The sequence below is a fragment of the Pezoporus flaviventris genome, unplaced genomic scaffold (assembly GCF_033815535.1).
Source record: "Pezoporus flaviventris isolate CSIRO_AGI_PZ_B2104156 unplaced genomic scaffold, CSIRO_AGI_Pfla_v1 ptg000063l, whole genome shotgun sequence".
Lineage (NCBI taxonomy): Eukaryota > Metazoa > Chordata > Aves > Psittaciformes > Psittacidae > Pezoporus > Pezoporus flaviventris.
In genome coordinates, this window is record NW_026892611.1 from 2156813 (window position 1) to 2180329 (window position 23517).

At 44.9% G+C, this 23517-nt stretch overlaps 2 protein-coding genes and 1 long non-coding RNA gene across 8 annotated transcripts in view; 1 reads left to right on the plus strand and 2 right to left on the minus strand.

The window, feature by feature from the left end:
- Nucleotides 1-380: 380 nt before the first annotated feature.
- On the minus strand, nt 381-1619 carry LOC133277849 (uncharacterized). Its single transcript, XR_009746361.1, has 3 exons — nt 1515-1619; nt 675-923; nt 381-440 (listed from the first exon to the last, which is right to left on the minus strand). It is a non-coding gene; the product is annotated as an uncharacterized LOC133277849 (long non-coding RNA).
- Nucleotides 1620-1684: 65 nt separating this feature from the next.
- On the plus strand, nt 1685-21019 carry YWHAE (tyrosine 3-monooxygenase/tryptophan 5-monooxygenase activation protein epsilon). 2 transcript variants are annotated; one of them, XM_061470048.1, is made up of 7 exons: nt 9037-9091; nt 9461-9518; nt 10833-11032; nt 16337-16443; nt 16970-17176; nt 17304-17440; nt 20850-21019. In XM_061470048.1, exons 1-7 carry the CDS (start codon nt 9068-9070, stop codon nt 20900-20902), a joined length of 786 nt encoding a protein of 261 aa, XP_061326032.1. In that variant the 5' UTR covers nt 9037-9067; the 3' UTR covers nt 20903-21019. The 2 variants fall into 2 exon arrangements, with proteins under 2 accessions (XP_061326031.1, XP_061326032.1); XM_061470047.1 differs by lacking the exons at nt 9037-9091; nt 9461-9518 and adding an exon at nt 1685-1893.
- A 1897-nt stretch (nt 21020-22916) lies between these two features.
- The window catches only part of MYO1C (myosin IC), a 52223-nt gene continuing 51622 nt past the window's right edge, over nt 22917-23517 (minus strand). For all 5 annotated transcript variants that reach the window (XM_061470006.1, XM_061470010.1, XM_061470011.1 and 2 more), the window contains exon 32: nt 22917-23323. In XM_061470006.1, the coding sequence (XP_061325990.1) occupies nt 23297-23323 (27 nt within the window). In that variant the 3' untranslated portion in view covers nt 22917-23296. The remainder of the gene's footprint in view (nt 23324-23517) is intronic.

Below are 23517 nucleotides of genomic sequence, written 5' to 3' on the forward strand. Positions count from 1 at the left end.
ATCAACTTTTGCCAAATAAGCACGCTTAAAGTGGCCTCGTTTATACGTATTGTTGAGGTTTCTACAACTTGAGTAACTGCTGAACATGAGGATCACGGAAAAGTGCACCTAAATTGATGCAAATCTGATTTATATTAGGCACAGTTCCCACATCAAACAGCCTCAGTTGCTGAAAAATAGACTTTTTGTGGTCAAGATTATGAAGCGCAGAGGTGATTTTCTATTTGAGAACGATTTTTAGCATATTGATGCAAATACATGGTGACTGTATACCGCTGGGGTCTTTTGGGTGCCTACCTGAACTGCTTTTGTAGTAGTACCATGTATTTAATGAAGAATTCTGAGGTAAATATGTATAATGAGTCCCAATTTTAACAAAATCATCATTTTTTGATCATATTTTGACTACATTGAAAATAGCTTTTTTTTCTTGACATCTGCTTTTGACCTTAGTCCAGACACACCAATATCTTTGTTTTTTCTTTGATGGAGTTGTGATTTGAGATTAGGAAAAGAGGGCCAAAATATCCCCTGGAAAGAGACCATCGATTTTGTGGGTTGGCAAACAGTGATAGAAAAAGAATCCCATTATAGTTTTAGACTTATTTGTATGAAACCCATAAGGTTCTGTTCATTTTACACACCCTAAAGCTCTTGTTCACCAGCTGAAATACTGTGTTAAAATGAATGAGGAAACAATAGCCTGTAAAATACATGCTTTAAACGGTGTTTTAGGTCTGTGCCCTCAGTAACCCATCAGGAACCTGCTTCAGTGGGCACAATACAATGGAGTAAATGAAAGGGTACCCGATGCCATGTCCAAGAGGTGCCAGCGCTGCGCCGCGTTATCAAAGGCTGCCAAGATCTTTGTGCGCTTCCACACCTCGGGAAGGCCGAGTCTTTATCCTGCCCATCCGGAGACACTGCGGAAAGACAGATACAAGACTTCATTCCCAGCGACCCTCAGCAAATCTTTGAAGATGAAATTTATGCTTTATTCTCTTTTGAGTTTCCTCAGACCATTCTGATGTCAGAAATTGAGGCGTTATCTCAATTATTTCAGAGCTTTCTCAGTTTTTTTCTCTTCATAAGTACTCTGTGAACTAGCGAAAAATGCAATTTTAACTTCCAGTTCTCCCAGCCTCTTAAAACTGTGAAATTACCATGTCCCACGTCAGACACAGCACTGGAGGTGATACTTTGCTTGAGTAAACAGCCTGGAGAAACCGCAGCAAGCTGCCAAATCAGCCCTTCTGCCTTTCACTGCTTAGATTCCCCATTGTGTGCGGAGCATACCCGGTGGTTTGTACGGAGACACACACAGAGGTATTCAGACAGCGTCTGAGGGCAGCAGAAACGCTTTCTCTCAGAGGAACGGGAGCGCTGAGGGAAACGCCGCCCTCCATGAGCACCCCTCAGCCCAGCGCTGGCGGCCCACCCTCAGGCGAGGCAAGGCCCGCGGGCACCCTGCGAGCAGCTCGGCCCAGCCCCACCCGCCATCGGCAGCCCCGCACCTCGCCCCTCCGCCTCCTCTGGCACAACGGCGCCCTCTCGGCTCCGGCCCCGCCACAGCCGGGCGGGGAAGCGGCGGCTCCGGCTCCGTCCCCGCCATCCCCGGCCGCCGCCTCCCGCCCGTTGCTAAGGAGCCGCCGTTGCCATGGGAGGCCGCAGGACGCATGCGCGCACTTGCGCAAGTGCCCGGATGCAGCGGGAGGAGGGGCTGCCGCCATATTTGCCCAGAGAGCAGCGAGCTAGTAGCTGCTGAGCCCCCCGGACCCATCGGCTTCCATCCGCCCCGTGCATCCCCGGCGCCGCCCCTCCTGCAGGACATGGACGATCGGGAGGACCTCGTCTATCAGGCCAAGTTGGCTGAGCAGGCCGAGCGCTACGATGGTGAGCGCTGGCCGAGGCCGTGCAAGGCCAAGGGGAGAGGGAGGGAGCGGCCACAAAATGGCGGCTGGGCGGGGGGGGGGGGGGGGTATGGGCGGAGGAGGAGGGGGGCTCAGACAAAATGGCGACGAGAAGCGCCCCAAGAGGGTGGTGGAGCTGGGGATGGGGGCCCTGAAGGAGTGGGTGTCTTGGGCCTGGGCGGGGCCCGCTTCGGGGGGGCGGTGGCGGCAGAAGCCGGGAATAAAATGGCGGCCGCGAAGGGCGAGCCCCGGGGGGGAAGGGGAGCCGCCCCCGCCTCGGGGGGGGGGCCGACAAAGAGACCTCGTTGCCCCTCATCGTGCCGCTGACCGCCGCGGCCTGAGGCGGCTGTGGTGGGGCCGGTCCGGGCCTCGCGGAGCGCGGCGGCGTGGGGCTCAGGTCGGCTCGCCGCAGACAACGCCCAGCGCCGTGCTCTCCGGAAGGTGGGTGCCCGGCTCCCTCGGGAGGGGATGCTGGGGGGAGGCTCGCTCGCCCTATGGGGTGCCCGAGGGAGGGGGGTAGCGCTTTTCTTTCTCTTCGCCGTCGGTCGGACATAGTGCCGCTCCTGGCAAACCCAGAGAGAGCGAGCTCTCACCGTGGAGGGATCGAGTCCATGATACTTCATTGCCTGAAGGAAATGTGTGTGCTTTCATTAGGTGGTAGGCATTATTACAGATCGCTTTATTTTCCTACCTTTGTCTTTTCATCCTTTTCCCCCTGTAACTTTGGGCGCAGTTCCTGATCGTATCTGGCTGAAAAGTGGCAGAGTGGAGGAACTGGTACCCCTGAATGATGTCTCTAGCTCCCAAAACGTCTATTTCGTTATCCATGTTTCCCTTGCATATAATAGAAAGGGCCTTTAATTTTCTCAATGGTGTTACTCTCCGGGGAGTGTTACTTTTGCCTTAAGGCCTTATGCTTACTCATTTAAAGTAAATAAATCCCTTTATAGGTTACATTTCATTTAGAAGTAGGAAGACACTCCAAATATTTGCTGTTAGTAATTTTCATAGCATAGACAAAATTGACCAAGTTCTGGCCAAATGACATATTTTTTAGAGAGTTGTGCTTGAAAAGCTCCCAGTAACACTATTGCAGAACACCTGAACAAGGCGTGTTTTGGGGAGAAAAGCAGAAACTGTAACAAAAAAAAGGAGAGCCTAAACAGGACTCCCTTCTGTGACCATTCCAGTAGGGAAACGAGGTAGAACTGAGAATTGCACAACATGGAAGGAGTCACTTCTTCACAGTAAGTGTAAGAAGTAAGAGAAAAAATAACCCCCACCCCCAATCCAGATATTGGAGTACAACATAATTGACTTGTGTGGAGGGATACGTGCGGTTCCATAGTCCGCAGTAAGTGTGGACTTACTGAGGATTTGGGTATTTTTCTGTGTCTTAATTACCTACCCTAAAGGATGTGAGATGAGAAGATGCATTTCTTCCCCCCTCTGATCCCCTCTCCCAATTCCAGTAGCATTCCAGGGCTTGGTTTGGTGGGTAGGGAGAAGAGGGTTCTCCACCTGGTACAGATGAGTCAGTGCAACTGAAGTGCTGGCTTTGATTTGAGTGGAAACCCAGGCTGGTTGCTTGGCCAGCATCCTGGAGGATTCATCACCTTTGGAAGTTTTTGAGGCAGGACTGTCTTCCTGGTGTTGGGTTAAGTCAGTGGTAAATCAGTTATTTGGGAAATAATCAGCTTCTACCCCATTGTAGAGATCTGCAGTGCAAACCAACCAGACTTCTGTCAACTAATAAAAATTGATTAGTAGAGAATTGCCTTGGTGCAGCGTTTCCCTCAATGGACTTTCTATTCTACCAGCATCATGGATATGGGTGAAACAAGGTGGCTAGATGAAAATGTGAAACGTTTCTTAGGCAGTACTGTATCTGAATGGTGACGGGACTGTTACCGTTTAGGAGAAGCACTAAACTTAATCAGTGCTGTGGCTTTTAGACTTGCAAAGTTTGTTGGAATCGAGCTGAGTAAATAAATTTAAGGTGCACCCTCCAGTTCTGCTCCCAGTTCTAAATGCATCTCCGTGGCTCTTACATCCAAAGCCTGGAAGAATATGTACTGTAGGTACTGTTTCAGCATCTAATTCTGTATTCTTGTTCAGTGAAACAGTAAACTATTGGCATAATTCTTGTTTCTGAGAAATACTGAGTTCTGCCAAGATAGCTGTTCAGTATTTCTCTGAACAAAATTGTTGGAAAGCAGTATGGTGAAATAAGTTAGTCTTAATTTTGCTCTTCAGTTTGGTCTTTGAGATAGATGCCCATGAAGTAAGGGTTATTAATTGACCTGTATAAAATGGTGTGATGGTAAGTACTGTCCACGGGTCTATGGGGATACAGATCTCATGTGTAACTTGGGTTTGAGTGTGGAATGGCCATATTTCGTGTTCGGTAGCAGGATAGCATTAAGTTTTGTCCCATCTTCCCATGACTTCAGAAGGGTGGTGTGTGGTGGGTTGCTTTTTTTGTATGGTTTGTGGTATTTATAGCAGCACTTATGGTGGGCATCTGACTGTAGCTTCTTTGGTGTTACTTACCTGACCCATTTAGAGAATTCGTGAAGTCTTGGAAGCTGTATTTGGGGACCTGTTGGGAGTTAATCCTATATCCGTGCTGTCCTCAGTATACTGGCCCAGATTAAGGGGACAACTTTCTAGGTACTTTTGTGGTGTAGGTAGCACTTAAGCCCTGATCTCTAGAGATATTAAGAGATTTGGGTAACTGACTATCTTCACAGATCTGCTTTAGCATGTCATGACAAATCACAAAATGCCAGGAAGCTTACTTAGAATACAGGAAGCTTTGTGAGAAATCTCACTTAGTGCTGTTCTTTCAAAGACTATTATTAATAGAATAATACATTAACTATAACCTATTTTTTCTTCCCCAGAAACAATTGGACTAGGTAACATTATGTTGTTTTTTGACATTATCTTACATTTGAGTCATTTATATTAAAAAAAAAAGTGTATCTTGGTTCTTGTAGACTGCTGCTGAATGTTGAAACCATTTCTTCATTGTGGAAGCTAAGTAATATCTTTTAATCAGGAGAGAAGCAAGCTATGACTGTAAACGAGAACTTAGACTCTGAACAGCAGTTTTGTACTATGTCATGAAGTATATGACTTAAGATTTACATAGAGTATAATTCAGGTGAGGTGAAAGGAGTGTGGGTAGGTTGTTTGTCCCCAAAAGCAGATAATGGGTCAAGGCACAGGTAAGAAGGGAAAAAAAGCCCAAACTATTGGACAGGTCTCCTGATTCCCAATACATCAAGTTAATAGCAGACTCTTAATGTCTTTATAAATCATCTATCAGGGAAATGTGTCTATTATGAAGGCAGTACTGTGTGCAGCAGTGGTCTCCATTTGAGATTTGAACCTATTAATATCTGTTTGCAGAGGACTTGTCTCTTTCAAGCAAATACCAAGCACACTTCGTGTTGTTTGACTTAATGTCAAACATCAAGGTTGGGTTTTGTGCCTGGCTTTTTTTTTCCCCTTCCCCCCACGTTAATGGTTAGTACTTATACCTGTCTGTCAAAGGTCTTACTGTTCTAGTGACGTGGGGTATGACTGCTCTCTTTGTCTCAGAATTGGGTAGATGTGAAAGTGCTAGAAGGCAGAAAAATCTCAGTGTATTCCTAAGAAATGTAGGAAGCTAAGAGGTAGATAAAATATGGGCAAGACAATTAGATTGGAGTTAGGAGGAATTGTTTTTTTAAGTGATAATTGTTCACATACTGGGCCATAAAAATGGACTTCTCGTGAGGAGCTGTGTGAGAGGGCCTTCTAGAACTGGCTTCTTGAATCTCCTGAGGTACCAAGAGCAACCAAAGGAGACAAACATCTATAATTAGATGGTTTGATTCTCTGCAAGGAGTCCAGAAGCTGAGTAGGTGTCCATTACATTTGAGTACACTTGAGTGTATTAGCAGATTAGTTGGTAGCAGATCTCAATCAGGCTGAGAAATACACTCAAGTCTTTAGATTTGCCTGTGTATTGCTTTAAACTAAATCTTCTGCTACAGGTACCAGAAAAACCCTGGTTTACTTAGGAAAGTATATGTTCACAGCTTGAAGAGGTAATAGTGATGACTTGGAAATCACATTCATGTTGCAAGAAAGACTTGGGATAGTCCATAGGATTGATTATTCAGAAAATGCCACTGTTGCTTGGATAATTTAGCAGTAGCCCATCTGTTTCTCAGAGTGCATAAAGGTAGGAGTATATTGCAGAGTCATGCAATCAGATGTTGGCAATATCTCTTCTGTGCCAGCTGTATACAGTGAATATTAGGATAATCTGCTGCTTTCTCTGCAAAACATAGTCTAAAGCACTGTGCAGGATGGATATTCCTTGGTATTTTTTTCCCTCTTCTGCCTGTTGGTTGTCTTAACTTGTGGGAACGTAGCTGCTGAGTTCTTTCATGCTTGTATAAAACTTGATCGTTTTGGTACTACATGCTGCAGGTAGGGAGTTTAAGATTGGATTATCAATTTTTAGTGCCTCAGTAGTTGCACCCTGCTTTTAATACTGACTGTACTTGGGATGCTTCAAGCACATGAAAACCTTGAAGAAAAATCTCAAACCTGTATAGTGTATGGGGAATGCTGTAAATGGGTAAATGTAAAGGGTAAATGCTGTGCTCATTTTACGCTTTTGGAACCATGGTGCAGTGCTGCATAGTGGGGTGAGCTAATCTGCTAAGCCCCTGTTGAAAGAGGGGTGTCCTCTCTTCCCTGGCTGTTTTTCTCTACTCTGACTAGAACTTGGGTTCTGGTCTGACTCTTAGGGCCTGTTCAGTTCCCTAAATTACAAGCTTATTTGTTGGTTTTCTGGGTGGTTGTTTCTGAGCTGGTGACCTGAGCCAGCCAGTTGAGAGGTCAAAAGAAGTGTTGGGCTCTAAAAGCTGAGAATTGATAGGGATAGAGGGAAAGCCTCCCCCTCAAGCTGCTGGCAGGTTTAGCTGTCTCTTAAATCTCGCTTGCCAAATGCAGGATTTCTTAAGAGAACAGAAAAACCCAGTGTGGGTAATGTAACAGTGTGTTCAGAAGAAGAGTTCCTGATGGATGAAATGATGAGCTCTACCTTTTCTTGGCTTAAATTTGGAGCTGATAGTTGCAGTGAATAGGATGGTGCCCACTGATGCTGGGTGGAAGCCTGCAGTTGTAGAAAAACTCAGTCTATGTGCGTTAATCGTCACAGATACTCTTCACTTAATGAAGAAAATAACATTTGCCCCTGTTTCTTCAGCTCTTCTTGCATTTGTTCTTAGCACTTTGCTGCTTCTGCTAAGTTAGTACTTAATATTTCCTCCCATTTTTCTGGATCACAGATGTTAGCATGTTCCCAGCACGATCACTGTGTGATTCCACTCGTGATCTTTCTAGTTCTGAACACTTGAGTTTTCTATTGATACCCTGTTTCCTGTCTTTCAGCCAAGTGTTTATCCATGTGAGGACTTCCCTTCCTATTTCATGGCAGTTGAGTTCCTCAGAGAAACTTGGGTGAGGGACCTTGTCAAATGCATTTGGGAATCCAGGTAGACCATGTCAATCGATCCTTCCTTGTCCATAGGCTTGACCCATTCAAAGCATCACAGAAGATTTGTGAGGTGTTACTTGCTTTTCCAGAAGTTCATGCTCTACCTTATAGTGTTTATGCATATACCCACTTATTCAGTAATTCCTATTAGCTTAACCTCTTGGGAGCATTAAGTTAATGGTTCTGTAGATCCTCTTGACTGTCTCCTGGAACCCTTCTTGAGTATTAGCATAGTCTTACATCTGCTTTGTGTTTGCTGTTGCTATTAGAGTCTTAAACAAGACATTATATCCAACAGTTTAGAATGAAATACTTTAATTTGAACTCTTACGACTTAATACTGCTCTTCTTTCATTCATTCCAAGAATGAACAAGTACAAGACTAGTACTGAGTCTTCTCTGAATGGTGGTTATGGTGCATGATCTTTTGTGGTGAACACATGTGGGAAGATTCCTTTCTGCTCTGTTCATATCCTTGCATCACACTCAGCTTTTAGTAGACACTGGCTACCCCTTTGGTATAGTCTACTCCTGCTTAAGTTTTGTATCCTATACTGCAAAGATTTACCTAGAAGTTTCCTTATCTACTGTGCCCTTTGTGCAGATTCTGTGTGTTGGTCCCTAGCAGATGGTTATCAGACACACACTTCTCAATACTTGTAGAATTCCCCATTGCTTTTTAGCTTAAAGTAAGGAATAATCTTTTGTCTTTCACATTAAAACAAACAAAAAAAACCCAATCCCAAGCAACGTACCAGGCTGTTTTAAGTATCTTTCTTAGGTAGCACTCACTGTAGTGGTGACCGCTGTCCAGATCCTTTGTGCTTTCCAAGCTATGTATGCATGTCTTCACTGTTGCTCCACAGTGGCTGGAGGCGAGTCAGCTATCTTTGCAATGAGGTGCATATTAATCATAATAGTAGACTTTAGGAACAACAAAAAACAACAGCACAGGTGTTATTGTAGTTTTGTAGTATCTTAAGCAATTGCTTTGAGTCTTAGTTAAATGCCCTTTTTTGTTAGCATATACAAACCTGATCAGACCAGATGTCTGGTTTTTGTGATGCTTCTTGTAACAGCCAGCAGCAAATGCCTGGGGAAGAGTATAAATCTCGGGTGTGTCATTCTCCAGAATATTCCCTTACCCTTCCATATCTTATACTTTGGGGATTTCCTGCGCTGATGGTATGTTCTGACAGTAGCATAATAAAGTGACAGCCACAGTCATCTGAAAAAAAACCTGGAAGGTAACCACTGAAACTACAGTATTTGTCTTTCTGAACCTGCATAACACTAGTTTTTCCATAACACAGCATAAGCATCTCTGGATTGTGTGTGCAGTGAGTTGTCATTGCTGCAGTAATCCTTATTACTAAAATGTAATCTCGGACTTGCATTTTTGTCTTGAATGGTCTCTGAGGTTTTCACATCAGGGTGAAAGGTAAAGCTGTACTTACAACTTAAATACTTGCTCTGTTAGCAGGCATAGATGGCTTTGTTAGAATTAGTTCTCTATTGGAGAAGATACAAAAGCAAAAGGACAGCATAACTGTATTGCTGAGTGATTAAAGGCTTAAACTTTCAGGGCTGGATTATGGCTTTACTGTGGAAGACCAAGGTATGTGCATAACATTACTTTGTCTTGTTGAAATACCAGCCCAGATACTTGTATTCTGAGTCAAAATTGGCTCTTTGCTAAACTAGAAACATTCTTCTCCAACAGCTTTGTAGGTAGGCTGATAAATCTTTCTCTTTGGGCAAGATACTTGTTTATAGGTGGGATTCTAATTTGTAATACATGCTCTGCTCAGTGGGTAAATCACAGCTTGTAAAGGTTTTATTAAATCCTTGGTAGTTTTTTTTTTGTTACTGTCTGTGATTTGGAGAAGCAAAGTCTACTGTTGGAGGTAGGGATTCCCCCCCCGGGTAATGGAGTCACTACAGAGTGTGGAGACCTGTTGGAGACTGATAACGTTGTTCCTGCCAGGAGAAAAAGACTGAGCCTACGGTTTCTGTTGCTGACGTGGCTTATGCCTGTGAAGATGGTGAATTTTGGCACCCAAGGACAAAAATGACAGTTAAGTTTCATGAGTTTCCCACTGCTCGTGCTGCCATGACACAGCAGAACATAATGACATCAAATGGTGGGGGTGGAATGATGAGTAGGCAGGATAAATAGGCCACAGAACTGTGAGGCAAGTAGGCTATGTCACCCTGTGCATCACCATGCTTTTAGCAGACTTAAGTAGTCATTCTAGTGTCCCTCTACCTGGCAGATAGCTCAGAAACTGTTATCCTGTTGAGTAGGTGGTGTACTTGGGTCTTAATCTCATTCATTAATGCCCTTCTTTTCATCTGTGGGGTTCCCAGCAGTTTGAGAAGCTGGAAGGTAAATGGTGAATGAGCTGAAGCACTGTGTGGCAGGACAAAACCTGTGCCTCCTGAGTGTCTCATCCTAGCCTCTCAATTAGGGTCTGTTTAACACTTTTGTCTTTTCTATGTCGCAAGCAATCATACTGTGGTTAGGTAATGAAAGGATTATAACCTTCCTTAAGTGGTTCAAGCATTTGCTTCCACTTGAGTAGAGGAAAGCTGTATTTAGTCATAATTGTTTTAACCTGAGGTTTAGAAGTCCTTTCCAAAAGGTTTAAACTATAAATATCAAATACTTGATATTTTGTGTGTTAATTTTCAGTGTAAGTAGCTGCTTGGCATGAGTAGATATGGTTCCTCTGAGTATCCTCAGGATGACTGTTTTGTTGCTTCTCTAAGTGCCTCATTTCTCATTTGGTGGTTCCCTTTGGCACCTTGAGTTGCTTTCCTAATGGCAGTACTCACACTTCATCTATTCAAATCTGGATGTTAGACTCTATTCCAGTTGACACATCAGTGGAGCCTTCTGTACTTCTTCAGTTTATTCTCACTGTGCTGAAAGCCAGGTTACATTTGTTCATGTTCTTCTCACTATTTGTTGCCTTTTCTGAAGCACTCAGAAGAGCTGGCATTCCTGTAGGATTGGACTGGTAACTCTGATCTGCTGTGGAAAGCATGCTTGCTGCTAAATCCTTTAGTCTGTCTCTTAACAACCCCCAGAAAACCCACCCAAACCAAAACCTAAACTATCTATAAAGGCTTTTGGGGGGGACCCTTGTCAAATACATTTAAAAGAACATCAGATACTTCCTTTGTTCACATGCTCATTGATTTGTTTGGAACACTCCAGCATAAAAGTGAGGCGAACTGTGTATGAAAGGAGGAGGGAAGCTGTTTTCATAAGCTATCATTAACGTACAGCTTGCATCAAGTGGTTTGACAGATGCTTCAGCTCCGAGAATAATTGTCTGGCCTTTTCCTCCTAGAAATGGTTGAGTCAATGAAGAAAGTGGCTGGAATGGATGTGGAGTTGACAGTGGAAGAAAGAAACCTGCTTTCTGTCGCATATAAAAACGTGATTGGCGCCAGAAGAGCTTCCTGGAGAATAATCAGCAGCATTGAACAGAAAGAAGAAAACAAAGGTGGAGAAGACAAATTAAAAATGATCCGGGAATATCGGCAAATGGTAAGATGTAGTTGGTGTTGCAGAATAATGCCACTTAGTTAAGGTCCAGTGTTGTTGTCCTTGCCATAACTCTCCTGATGCTCTAGATAGGTAGCAGTGTGGTGACCTGTTATAAGGTGACTGTCTTGAGAGGATGAAGCTTGTTCCTTTTCTGGAGGATAAATAACACTTGGTGAAGGGGGGGAGGTTGGGTGTTCCTGTGTAAACACTCACAAGGGCAGTAGACTGGAAGGAGAAAGGGAGGGGTTTTCCTTCAGTGCAGCTATTATTTGCTAAGCATTTGAACTAGGCTGGCACTTTCTCTTCCTTGCTTAAGTGTGAGGCTGCATGTGCTCAGGAGGCCTTTTTCTTTCCCCTCCAACCTGATTTACCCCAACCAATGTTGTTTGGAAAATTAACCATGTCAAAGGTATGTTTGGCTGTTAAGCTTCTGCCTCTGATGAAAGCCGCTTTGGATCATTCAGACTTTGACACCTGGGGCTTTTGCAGTACTCTGCCTTACCTAGTTCAAGGCATTAACACTGTTAGTTGAAATGCCAGTGAGGAAGGATCTTCAGTGGTGTTCTTGGCACAAAGCTGGGCCATGTGAAACCAAATGGCCGCTTTCTTTGACTCCTTATCACTGTGATGGGTGCATTTCATGTACATTAGCTTTGTTTTCTTCCTTCTTCCCTTGAAACTAAGTGCTTCACAGAAGAGTAGTTGCCTGGTTAGGCTTGATAATTGAATTGGCAGAGCTCAGACAGCAGTGCCTATGTTGAAATGAGTATTGGGGTAGTGTGGCTTCTCTGACAGCATCTCATTCTTGATATGTAGAATTTTAAGTTTCTTCTTGTCCTAAACTGATCAGCTACACTGACAGCAGTTAAAGCAACCCATTTGAGATAAAGCATTCCCATATTCCTTATGGATTCCTATGGTCATCTTAACTGTGAAGCTTGCATGTGCAATAACCTCTAGGGTGTTGCTGTTTTCTTTCTGTCTCTCTGTAGAGAAAAATGGATCCACATAACTTCATGCTGACTCTAGTCAGTCTGTGCAGCTTTACCTAAAATGGAGAGCTTGGAGCAGGCTTTGACTTTTGTCAGGAAGGGCTAATGAAACCTTCAGCTATAAGAGCAGTCAGCTTTGTTCCCCCCTGCCCCACCTTCCTTAGATGATGGTTTAGCACAGCACAGGCATGCTCCTGTGTTTAAATCCCCCACGTTTCTGCACATCTCTTAATCTCCATTATTTCATGACAAGTGCCTCCACATGGTTCAGCTCTTCACTCAGGGAAACAGTGGAGTCTATTATATCACCTGGCACTGATTCATATACCACCAATGGAAATGATGTTGGCTTGCAAATCTTTCCTCGGGAATGGCTCTGGCCTGCTTTCTGTTGACTCACAGGGTTTCTGTTGCTCCATGGAATTGTTCAAGTTGTGAGTTTCTAATTTTATGCTGGCATGTTGATGGGATGAGGCTCTGCCAGTTACATAGAGTCCCAAATACCATTTCTTGATGGGTGTCTGAAATCTTCCTACCAGAACATATAAGACAATAGCTATCAGATGATTGTTTAAATTTGTCTTAACACTCTGTGCTTCCAGGGTTGTTTTTGCACAGGGTTTTGTAGGCAGTTACTGTCTTCTGCCAGAGAGCCTTTAATAGTGAAAAGACTTTTTTCCTTGTTTTTGAAAGGACTGTAAAAAAGGCTTTGCTCTGTATCTCTCTCTTTGTGAAGAGACCAAGTGCCATGCCGAACAGACCGATGTGCAGGAAATGTATGTAGTCCTTGAGTACCTATTGAGAGAGAAGGCCAAATGAAATGCAGGGTTGTGCCAACAGTATCTTCAGCTGTTAAATCCTTAAAGGGAATAGCTATGACAGTTGCTGTAGGTGGAAGAGTGCTTTGGAGAACTTTAATGCCTTTCCATACCAGAGACAGATGAACAGTGTCAGCTCTAGCTTGGGTTTTCCAGGAGGCTATCAACTGCAGCTGAAGATTAGATCCTGTTTGTAGCTGCTGGGAGACTTAATATGAGTTAGCAGCTGCTGTAAAGAGAGTGTTAATGGGCTTACCAAGATGGCATGGGAGTAGTAAGGGTGCATTGAGCATACTGCAAAGGTTTGGATGATGCTTCTTACTGTCATTGCTGGAACGGTAACACAGCTGTCCTGTTGTCGTGCTTTGTGCTTCTCTGCAGAGATGAGGTCTGGTGCAGGCTCAGCAAAGTTCAGGTTATTGTTCTTACCTTGTCCACAAATACCTGCTCTTGTAGCATTTCTCAGAGTAAGTTGAGTTGTGTGGGGGCTGACAGGCTGAGCTGAAAGCCCTGGAGAGTTGGAGGGAAGTAACATCTTCAGGAAACACCTCTCCTACCACCTGAACTTGGGTGTATGAGCGTGCTCAGCTATGAAGTGCTGCTCAAGTTGAAATGGAAGTGTAGTTTGTGTGAAAGCAATTATTTAATGGTGTCGGTGTACATCAGTATTTATTGCAGCTTAGCACATGGCTCTTAAATGGTTGGAGTTCGTTTGAGCTACTGTCCAATGTGACCTGGGGCAGAACTCTGAGGGATGATGGTGTTGTCAGAATAGGGCTGGGCTGGTTTTGTCTGAGGCATACACTAGGCAATACTGAGAGGTAATTGGAGATGCCAGGCTGTGCCTTTACCCAAACCACTAAAGATAAATGTAGCAAAACCCATAGATAGCCATGGGGGGAAATTCCACTTCTTGCTTCTTTTGAAGGCAAGCTGCTTTTCTGGGTCCTGTGGCCATTTGGATACACAAAAGTAGAGCCCCAGGCTTTCTCATCTGACTGCATCTTTGTAGATGAGCAGAGAGGCCTGCGTCCTTCATCCTCAAGAGCTTGGTGTATGTCTGCATGTAACAAAATTCATTTCATCCAGTAAAACCAAATCCCTTCCGTAATACCATAGGAGAAGTAACCTTCCTCTTAACTGGCCTGTATGAGTATGTGCGTTCGTAGTGCTCTGGGTTGTATTCTGGGGCAGCTGCAAGGCTCTTCTCCTTCCCTCCCACTTAGAAAGTTGAGGGTATGAATTGGCATAAATGTGGGTGGTTAGCTTGTTTGTTTTGGCAGGGCTGGGAGGGAGGTTGCAGGTTTTAGCAACTGCTTCCTACGTTCTAGTTTCGTGGTGCATCTCAGTTGTGAGGTGCAGCTATTTTGGGGGCTACGTACTAAAACAGGTCAAAGAACTAGCGCAGGTTACCCTTCCCCTGGTTGCTTCTAATAAGTTTCCTTTTTTAGATCACCAGGTGGTTTACAAGCTTTTGTATCTGCAGAGCTAAGAACACAGTCTGGAATCTGATTAAGCCAGCACTATCACTGAAATATAGAAGCAGGGTGCCTATGGGGTCAGCAGTCTTTCCTTGCTGGCCAGAGCCTCTAGTACCCTATGTCATTTGGAGCTGGAATGGTGATAGACCCTAAACCTATAGTTTCTGAATGCTCTGAACAAGCTTAGTGTGGGCTCTTGTGCTGCTTTGCTGCTTTGAAGAGCTCATTGAGCCACTCTGTCTACAACAGATCCTTGTAAAAGAGCTTTTAGGGTTTTGGTGGGGGTTTCTTGTTTTGTTCTTCATTTATATAAAACATATTCAAACTAAGCTTGGTCAGGACATTTGCCCTGGACAGCAGCTGATCTCTGATAACTTGTGTGAATGATCCTTTAAGCAAAGCTGTAAAAGGTCTGTCTGGGCTGAAATAGACGTTTGTACGTGTATGGTTATTTAACAAAAGAGGATTAGAAACTGATTTAATTCTTTGCAGTTTTGCTGAAGATCTCTCTGCAAAAGAAGTCATTGAAAAAGAGGATCAAGAGGAAAGAAGTTTGCAGGAACTCACTGCTGGCCAAAGGTTTTCTAGCTTTTGTAGCCCAAGAACATATGAAGTAGATTCTTCTCAAGTTGACCATATTTCAGCAACTTCCTTAAGCATTTGTCACATAACTTTATAGCATCTAACTCCTCCTCTGAACATTAGGGCATTCTGACATTGTACATGACATCTGCTGTAGATTGATTTCTCTAAAGGAACTCCTGCACATCTAAGCAGTTTTGTACAAATCAGTCTGTGTATGTATGTGCCAGCTTAACATCTATTTTGGATTTGTAGTTTTAACAGCTTTTGAGGGTAGATGTGGCGGTAACAAACCCTAATAGAGCTCTATGGTGATAAAAATACTACATGGCAAGAAAAATGCTTAAAGAACTGCAGGGGTGGGAGGATGCAGAGGGATAATGGACTAAGTAAGGCAGCTCTTGTGATCCAGGGCATGCAGTTTCGGGTAGTTTCTTCTAACTAAATTGATGCCTTTGCTTGAAACCCTCTGCCTCATCATGCATAAAAGTAGCTTGAGCCAGTGAACCAACCACTGCTACTGTGAAGGACATGGGATGCTCAGAGCAAGTCTTCTTTTGGCAATGTTGATGGCAAAAGACAGGGTGTTTGGGTATACTTGGTTTCGTTGCTTTCATGTGTGGAACTTTCTGTGGTAAACCCTAACCTCATAGACCTTGCTTTATATTCTAAATTAAAGGGGAAAATGAAGGTGCTGTGACCATATTTTCAACTTTGGCTGTTAACATTCAACATCTGTTTTTAAATAACTCTTTATAGATGGGTTTTCTTTGGCCACAGATCTCAGTGTTGATGATTCCTGCTTTACCTCTGAGTTGGTGCACTCTGCCTTTTTTGCCTGCTCCTGGAGTCTGTTTTCCTCTCGTATCTGACCTTTATGTGTGACACATCTTTATTCTCTTCTGATACTCCCTGATATTTGTCTTAAGGCTCTTCTGTTAGAGCTTTGCCTCCCACGTAGTCACTGGAAGCTTGTTCTGAAGGTGTCACTTAAACTCTAGGGTGCAGTGGAGCTTAGCTGATTTGTATTAATGACCTTCAAATTATCCCCTTCACCAGTGCTGCTTTGAGGGCAGCCTTCCAGGAGCAAAACCGTAAGGAATTAGGAGTTGTGCAAGCCTTGCAGGAAGGAATTACATATCCTGAGACAAACTTCATGCCGCTGTCTAGTGAGATGTCTTTCCATTATTCAGTTATACATTTCATCCCACATCAGTCCTTGCCTCTCTTGTGCCAGCTGATCACACAGAACTCTTTTGCTTATTGCACTTGTGGAGCAGGTGACTTCTAATGTCACTGTTCTTCTGTCTTCCCTCTTTTGGATTTGTGTGCTGCTGCCTGCTTTGATATTTGGATGCTGTTGAAGTAGCTCTTAGTCTTACGTGCTAACCTCGCCGCTTCTTTTCATTTTGGGTGTGTTTTCCTTTCTAGGTGGAGACTGAGCTGAAGTTAATCTGTTGTGACATTCTGGATGTACTGGACAAACACCTCATTCCAGCAGCTAACACTGGCGAGTCCAAGGTTTTCTATTACAAAATGTAAGTATCATGTGAGGCCACATCATTGGTCTGTCTGAACTAGAGACAGAAATAAAGCAAGATTGATCAGTGCCATGTAGTATCAGCTTCAGAGTTGTATTATCAGGTGGGACTTGGCCTTGGAGTATGGTGCTGTAGTCACTGGTTTGATGCATCTTTTCTGCTTTCTGAAGCACAGTTTAAATCTTGACATGATCAGAGTGTTTTCCTCTGTAGCTGAATTACCTCTTTCTAGGATAGGTACCTATCCTAAATTTGGCTAGTTTAGATGAGATGCATTTGTAGAGACACAGATTAATGATGGAAAGGGTAACACTATGATCTTGTGTACCAATACAAGAAAATAAGTGAATCCAAACTGGTTTTCCTGCATGATGGTTTCAAATTCACTCCAGTACTAACGCACCATTGCAGTAATTCAGCAGCAGTGTCCTTTGTGTGAATATATAAAGAGGAGTTTCTGAACTTGACTGTTAATTTAGTGGGGAAATAAGCACTGCTGACTCCCTAATGCTTCTGTTTCCAGGAAGGGGGACTACCATAGGTATCTGGCTGAGTTTGCCACAGGAAATGACAGGAAGGAGGCTGCAGAGAATAGCTTGGTGGCTTACAAAGCTGCTAGTGACATTGCAATGACAGAACTCCCACCAACACATCCCATCCGCTTAGGACTTGCGCTCAACTTCTCTGTATTCTACTATGAAATTCTTAATTCTCCTGATCGTGCCTGCAGGTAAGTGGTGATTTGGAAGATGGGGATGTGAATACCAGACACGGATGTTGTGAGGCACGGGTTTAACTTGTGCACTCCTGGTTTCTGTTGAGCACTGCGTTCAATCCGATTGACTCTGTGCTTACAGGTTGGCAAAAGCAGCTTTCGATGATGCTATTGCAGAACTGGATACACTGAGTGAAGAAAGCTATAAGGACTCTACACTTATCATGCAGTTGTTACGTGATAATCTGACACTATGGACTTCAGACATGCAGGGTGATGGTAAGTAAACTCTCCTCTGAAATGCTGCTCTCTCCTGACCTCTATCCAGAAGTGAAAGCATGGAAATGTGGATTGGTTGTTGTTTTACCTCTGTCTTTCCTAATAGTTGACCCTCCTGGATTTATGTCCTCCCTTAGCACAGGATTAAGTTGATAGGGGTGACATTAGCTCCTCTCACTTGAAGGAGGGAGTTGTCAGTAATGTCAGCTTTCTTTTCCTCCCGTCTGGCTGTTTGTGATTATTCTAAAAGCAGTGACCTCACTGAATTCAGCTTTTCCTTCTTAGGCTTGTCATGGTCACCTGTGGTTGTCATTCTGAGAGATGGGAATTGCCAGAGCAGGAGCAAGTACTGCAGCCCATCTTGCTGCCCTTTGTTTTTCAGGTCACTCAGTGTTTCTGTTGGCATTTTAGTGGAGGATTTAGTGCCATGATGCTGTAAAGGTGCAGAGATCAGTAATTCCCATAGCTTTTCTTCTTCTTATGAAGAATTATTGAGTATGAAGGGAAGAGGGGAGAGGGAGTTTGTAAAATGCTTTGTTACCAGAGGAGGTGATGTAGAAGCAGCTTAGAGAAATCTCATTTCCTATTTGAGGTGTTTGAAGGACTTTCTTTAACACTGCCCAAACCCACTAGGTTATACCTCCTAAAGTGGGCCATTGCTACAGCAAGTACTGAATCCAGAGGGTGGGACACTGCTTCTGCTTACTGGTATCTGATAGTTAAATTGTTAAGTGTCCTTTTGGCATCCCAATGGACTTCCTCCTCTTATACTTTCACATACATGCCAACTTTACTCGTTTAGTTCTCTGCATTAGGCCTTCGGTTTCACTGATGATTGGTAGGGAATGAAACATCATCTCTGTATAGAGAAATGAAACTCGTGTTTAAAATACAGCCTGGAGAGAGAAGTGGCAAGAGCTGAATTTCTTTAACTTGGAAAGGGGGAAGAAGTGTCAGTCCTGTTTAATGTACAGTAGGTGCTTAGAGATGCAGAGGTTTGAAACATCACTGCTTAACCCAGAAAATACATGTCTTAAATACTTAAGATGTTACTTGGAGCATGGTGATAGCCTCATAGAGTTACTTTGGAGTACTTCAGTGGTATAGTGTCCATTTGAAAGCAGTTGTGGAGTCTCTTTACCGAGTACCTGTCTTGTGTAGGATTGATGGGTTAGTTACCCGAGAGCTTCCAGCTCTTTGCATAGATCCCAAGTATTGGATGTGTGCTGGTGCCATTTCAGTGCAGTCACAAGGCTGTGGACTGCTGCTGTGAGAGAGCAGCATCAGAACATCGTCCTGTGAGCTGCCACCATGTATCTCTGACAGTGTAGATGTTCACCAGGGTTATTTACAGAGGCTCTGGGTGTTTCTTTTTGCATAGTCTGGATTGACATTTCTCATAACGACCTCCATAGCAAAGCAGATGGATAATTCTGCCCTTCCTGAAGCGTTTCAGATCACCTGGTTACTGCTCATGGAGAACGATGACAAAACTTACACCACCGCAGAACGCCTTAGCATTGTAGTGTGGTTCTTTGGGTTCACATAGAACACGGCGCTCATGAACAATGTGCACACAGGTGTCAAGTTTTCTCACCACTCGCACCATGCTGATGCACTGAGGGCATTTAAAACTGGTGCTTCCAGAACTCCGTATTGCCAAGTGAGGCAGAGACTTTGGAAGCTTGTAAAGGTTCACGGTGGCACTGAGGAAGGAAACTGGTACGGGGGGGATGACACTCAAGGGTTTCTCTTTCACATTCAGCCTTGCCTGTTTCATAGAATCATAGAACAGGGAGGTTTGGCAAGGACCTTAATGTCATCCAGTTCCAACCCCCTGCCATGGGCAGGGACACCTCACACTAAACCGTGTCACCCAAGGCTTTGTCCAGCCTGGCCTTGAACACTCGATTTCAGTTGTGTAGGTTTAGGGCAGGACTCTGAACCGAGGTGTTCCTCAGCTGCTGCACATTTCATCTCATCTCCTGTATCTTTTAACCATGTCATAGGCCAGCTGTTGAGTTTATTTTCATTGCTTGTAATGTCACCTTCATGATTCCTGTTCTCCCCTTCTTTCCCGCTGTATAGATTCCTAAAGGGAAGTCCAAGTGTTCATTTCCTAAAACCTCTACTTTGTAAGTCTCTGTCATGGCTGAATGAACTTTCCAGTGTCAGTTCCCTGCAGTCACTAACGGTGCTTGCCTCTTGTCGCTCCTGCTGCTCATGAACTGCTTGTGTCTGACTCCATTCTAGGGCTGAGCTGTGACCTGCTGCCCCTGCCCAGGTCCAGTGTGCTTGACTAAGGCCCAAAGTAACGTTGGTTTGGGAACTGAGCTGCATTCCTGGATGGATATTAAGAATATTTGGGCATGAAAAGTACTTTCACAATCGCCTGTTACAGGAGTATTTGCTTACGTGTGTCAACTAGAGCATGCTCAGATCCATTAATCCATCTTCCTGGGTTAGGGCCTCTGCTTCCCTCTCAAGTGATGTGCTTCATAATCCTAAATGTAGACTTTACTGTTGTTGAATGTCAGATGTCTTGTGTTCCTGGAAGCCCACCCTGTATTGTACCTGGTCCTGTGCTGAATCTGGACATGCTGGAAGTCATTAGGCTTGTTGGATTTTAATGCGTATCAACCTCTTTAATGGATAGCTTTTCTGGCCCTCAAACCATCTCGCATGGTTATGGGTAACTGTAAAGAAAGCACACCTGAGTGTAACCCACACTTAACTACAAGAGGTTTTAGGGGGAGATTTCATTCCCCTGCGTGTTGCAGCCTGGGTCAGTAGGTCCAAGCCTTCTGTTTTTAAGAGAACATGGAACATTTAATAACACACGTCTGGGACGTGAAGCTGCACTTGAAGCAGGGATGTGGTTTTAGACTTCTTTTGGTACCTTTAATAATGCCTCATCAGCGTTCTTTATAAAATCGACTGCAGGACGTTGCTGTGGGTGAGACTTGAGGGGGTTTGGGTAGAGAAAGCTTGTTTTAAACCCGTTATCCCTGTAGGTAGCGAATAGAGGTCCTCGGGGCTTTCTGGCACAGAAACAAAGGGTTTGGGGAAGGTATTTTGTGACTGAAGGATGCTGAGCCACAACTGTTCTCTTGGCTGTTGATGATCCCATGCACAGGCTGTTTTCAGGACCCGTGGGTTGCTGCTGTTTGTCCTTAAAACAAAAGTCTTCTAATAGCCTGTGCTGCAGCTGTGTGTGAAACGCACCGAGGTGGGGATGAGGCTGAATTCCCATGGGAACGCTTCACTCCGGCCCTGGCCGTGTGACGTGTGTGTGTGTGTGCCATCGATGCGAGCGTGTGTTCTGCACGGAGCTGTTAACCTGGGTGCCTGTAGAGAGCCCCCTCGGTGTGTTTAAAAGTGCCCCTCTCCCTCTGACCCCGCTCCGCAGGTGAAGAACAGAATAAAGAAGCGCTGCAGGATGTGGAAGATGAAAACCAGTGAGACACAAAGGCCAACAAGAGAACCCATCTCTGACCATCCCTTCCCCTTCCCCACAACAACCCTCAGTGTCACTCTGAGAACCACCAAATCTGACTTTTACATTGGGGCTCAGAATTTTAGGTTCCTGCCCTGTTGGGTTTCTTTATTTTTATTTTGGTTTATTTTGTTTTGGGGTTTATTTTTGTTTTGTTTTGGGGTTTGGTTGGTTTTTTGGGGTTGTTTTTTTTTTGTTTTTTTTTTTTTTACACAATTTCAAAGTTCTTAAAGGCAAGAGTGAATTTCTGTGGATTTTACTGGTGCCAGCTTAGAGGTTTCCTTAAGACACTAACAGGTCAAGGCTCGCTCAGCATTACTGTATTGTCTCCCGCCAGATGGGGCAGGGTAGAGTGGCCGTTCCCCCTCGCAGGGCAGGGATGTGTCACAGCCCAGGAGTGCTGGCAGTTCCCCTTTCCTTTTCTAACTGTTTCCAAGTGAATTTTATACCAACGGCGTTGCTCAGCTCGAAGGTCCAGGTTGCTTTTGGGACACGGATCGTAATGGGGTTCGGAACCTTGCTGCGAATCATGGTGCTGGTAACAGTTCAACAATCCGTGGCTGCTCATTCTTGCCTGTTCTTTACTTTTCCTCCAAGCAGGTTAGCATTGAAGGTGGCATTGAAAAGCCTGCATGCGTGTTCAATATTTTTTCTTTCTCCCCTCCCCTGTCCCCCATCTCCCTTCGCTCGCTCTCAACCTCTTTTGTTCAGTATGTGTAACTTGAAGCTAATTTGTACTACTGGATATCTGACTGGAGCCACAGATACAGAATCTGTATTGTTCTTACTGAAACACAGCATGGAATTAACATTAAACTTAAATAAAACAAACCTAAATTAAAAATGCCAACCCACGCCGAGGATTTTCTTTCCTAGTTTTACTGACTTGGCTTTGGCGCGTGTAACAGGAGCGGTTGGAGGGGGAGAACGAAGTGACGGCACTGGCAGCTTACCTCTGCCTGAAGAACAACCTTACGTGTAAGTAGTGTAACTGCATCTTCTCCACACCATTTCCTACCTGGAAGCACAAAATCCCCCATGGTCTGCTCAGTGCGTTCTTCTCATAGAGCGTTCCTCATCCAGTGACGCGGATGCACAAGGGCGGCGTGCTTAGCTTGTATCCTAGGAAACTCCTTGTAGGAATGGGCTGCTCCTGGAGGAACGTGCCCACAACCCAGACAAGATGGAGGAGGCTTCTTTTCTGTACAAATTTATTCAGTGTAGTCTCGACGAGGTTACAGAACAGCGGATACAGCAGCCGATGGCATATGGGGGGGGTGTATGTACTACAGTGTATACAGCAGCCCAGGCCCTGGGGTCTGCACCGTAGGAGACTGAGCCAATTGTATGCACGTGGTCAACGTGGGGTTGTATTTTACTCGGGGCTTATGGTAGGTGGTGTTGCTGCACCGGGATACAGGCGGAATGTGGAGGATTCCTAAGGCAGGTCGAGCTTGGAGATGGATCCGGGGCTGGGATGCAAGACGTGGGCGCTCAGCTGCCCACCCTGCAGCCTTGGGGCTTGGTGTTGGCCTGTGGTGCGGGCTGAGAGCGTGCTCAAACCAGGTTGGGCTGGAAGTGGGGAAGGAGCCCTCCTCCTGACGGCAGCGCTGAGCAGGGGCAGGTAAAGGAGGAGCTTTTCTGGGGGGACTTCAACTTCCAGTTATTGCTAAACCCAAGGGGATGTGGGTATGGGAACAGTATAAAAATACCACTATAGAGCAAGGAATGGGATGGGTCACTTCAAAAGGTGAGAGCTGCTGGATCCAGAGGAGAGAGGAAGTTAAATGATGGTTTCGTGGGTTAATACCTTGTAATGACGAGCTAAAACCAGGAAAACCTCCCAATCTAAACCATAAAAGGTTCCACATCGCCTCCCTTTCTCATAGTGCATCTCTCATACTCCACTCTAAAGTATTTACAGGGCTTTTCTTACTCATTTACATGATATGGCTTTAATACAAACGTCTCGGAGTCGAATTCTTCATGACACATTCTGTCTGGATACAAAGTTTGGCATCTCATGGATGGGGCTGGCAAAGCAGCAGAGTTCTGGGGTCCCGTTGTGCTTTTGGATGGGGTCAAGCACAAGGCTTTTGGTCGCTACCTCTTCCCTCAGAGCCCACGGTTCCAGACGGTGCCTTGGACCCACGCCTTTGCCACTAAGGTGAGGAGGAGAAGGCCTCTCTTTTGGGACTGGGTATTAAGACAAGAAAGACGGAGTTGTGGGTTTCTGGAAGTGCAGGTCTTTGGTAACAATTAAAGGAGCAAAGCGAGGAAGAAGGGGGTTTGCTGGGAGCGATCCAGCCAGGTCCGTGGGGAGGAGGAGGAGGAGGAGGTCCTGGCCTGGTGGCACGTTATCATCGGGAGTTCAGCCGAGGAGCAACCTGCAGGAGGAGGAGGAGGAGAAGGTAAGGGCGCGGAGGTGTCGTGTGAGGATCTTCAGGAGCCAGCCTGCAGCCTGCTTTGGAGCTGAGCTGTTTGGTAGGGCACAGCACGTGTTAACGCTGTGACCGCCTCACAGGGAGCGGAAGCAGGATTTGGCCATTCAGTGGAGGAGGGAGGGACGGGGAAATGGCTA

Coding starts and splice junctions, on each gene's coding strand:
- YWHAE (XM_061470048.1), top strand. CDS start 9,068: ATGGCTTTACTGTGGAAGACCAAG. Junction 9,519..10,832: donor GGCTTATGCCTGTGAAGATG/GTGAATTTTGGC, acceptor TTTTCCTCCTAG/AAATGGTTGAGTCAATGAAG. Junction 11,033..16,336: donor TCCGGGAATATCGGCAAATG/GTAAGATGTAGT, acceptor TTTCCTTTCTAG/GTGGAGACTGAGCTGAAGTT.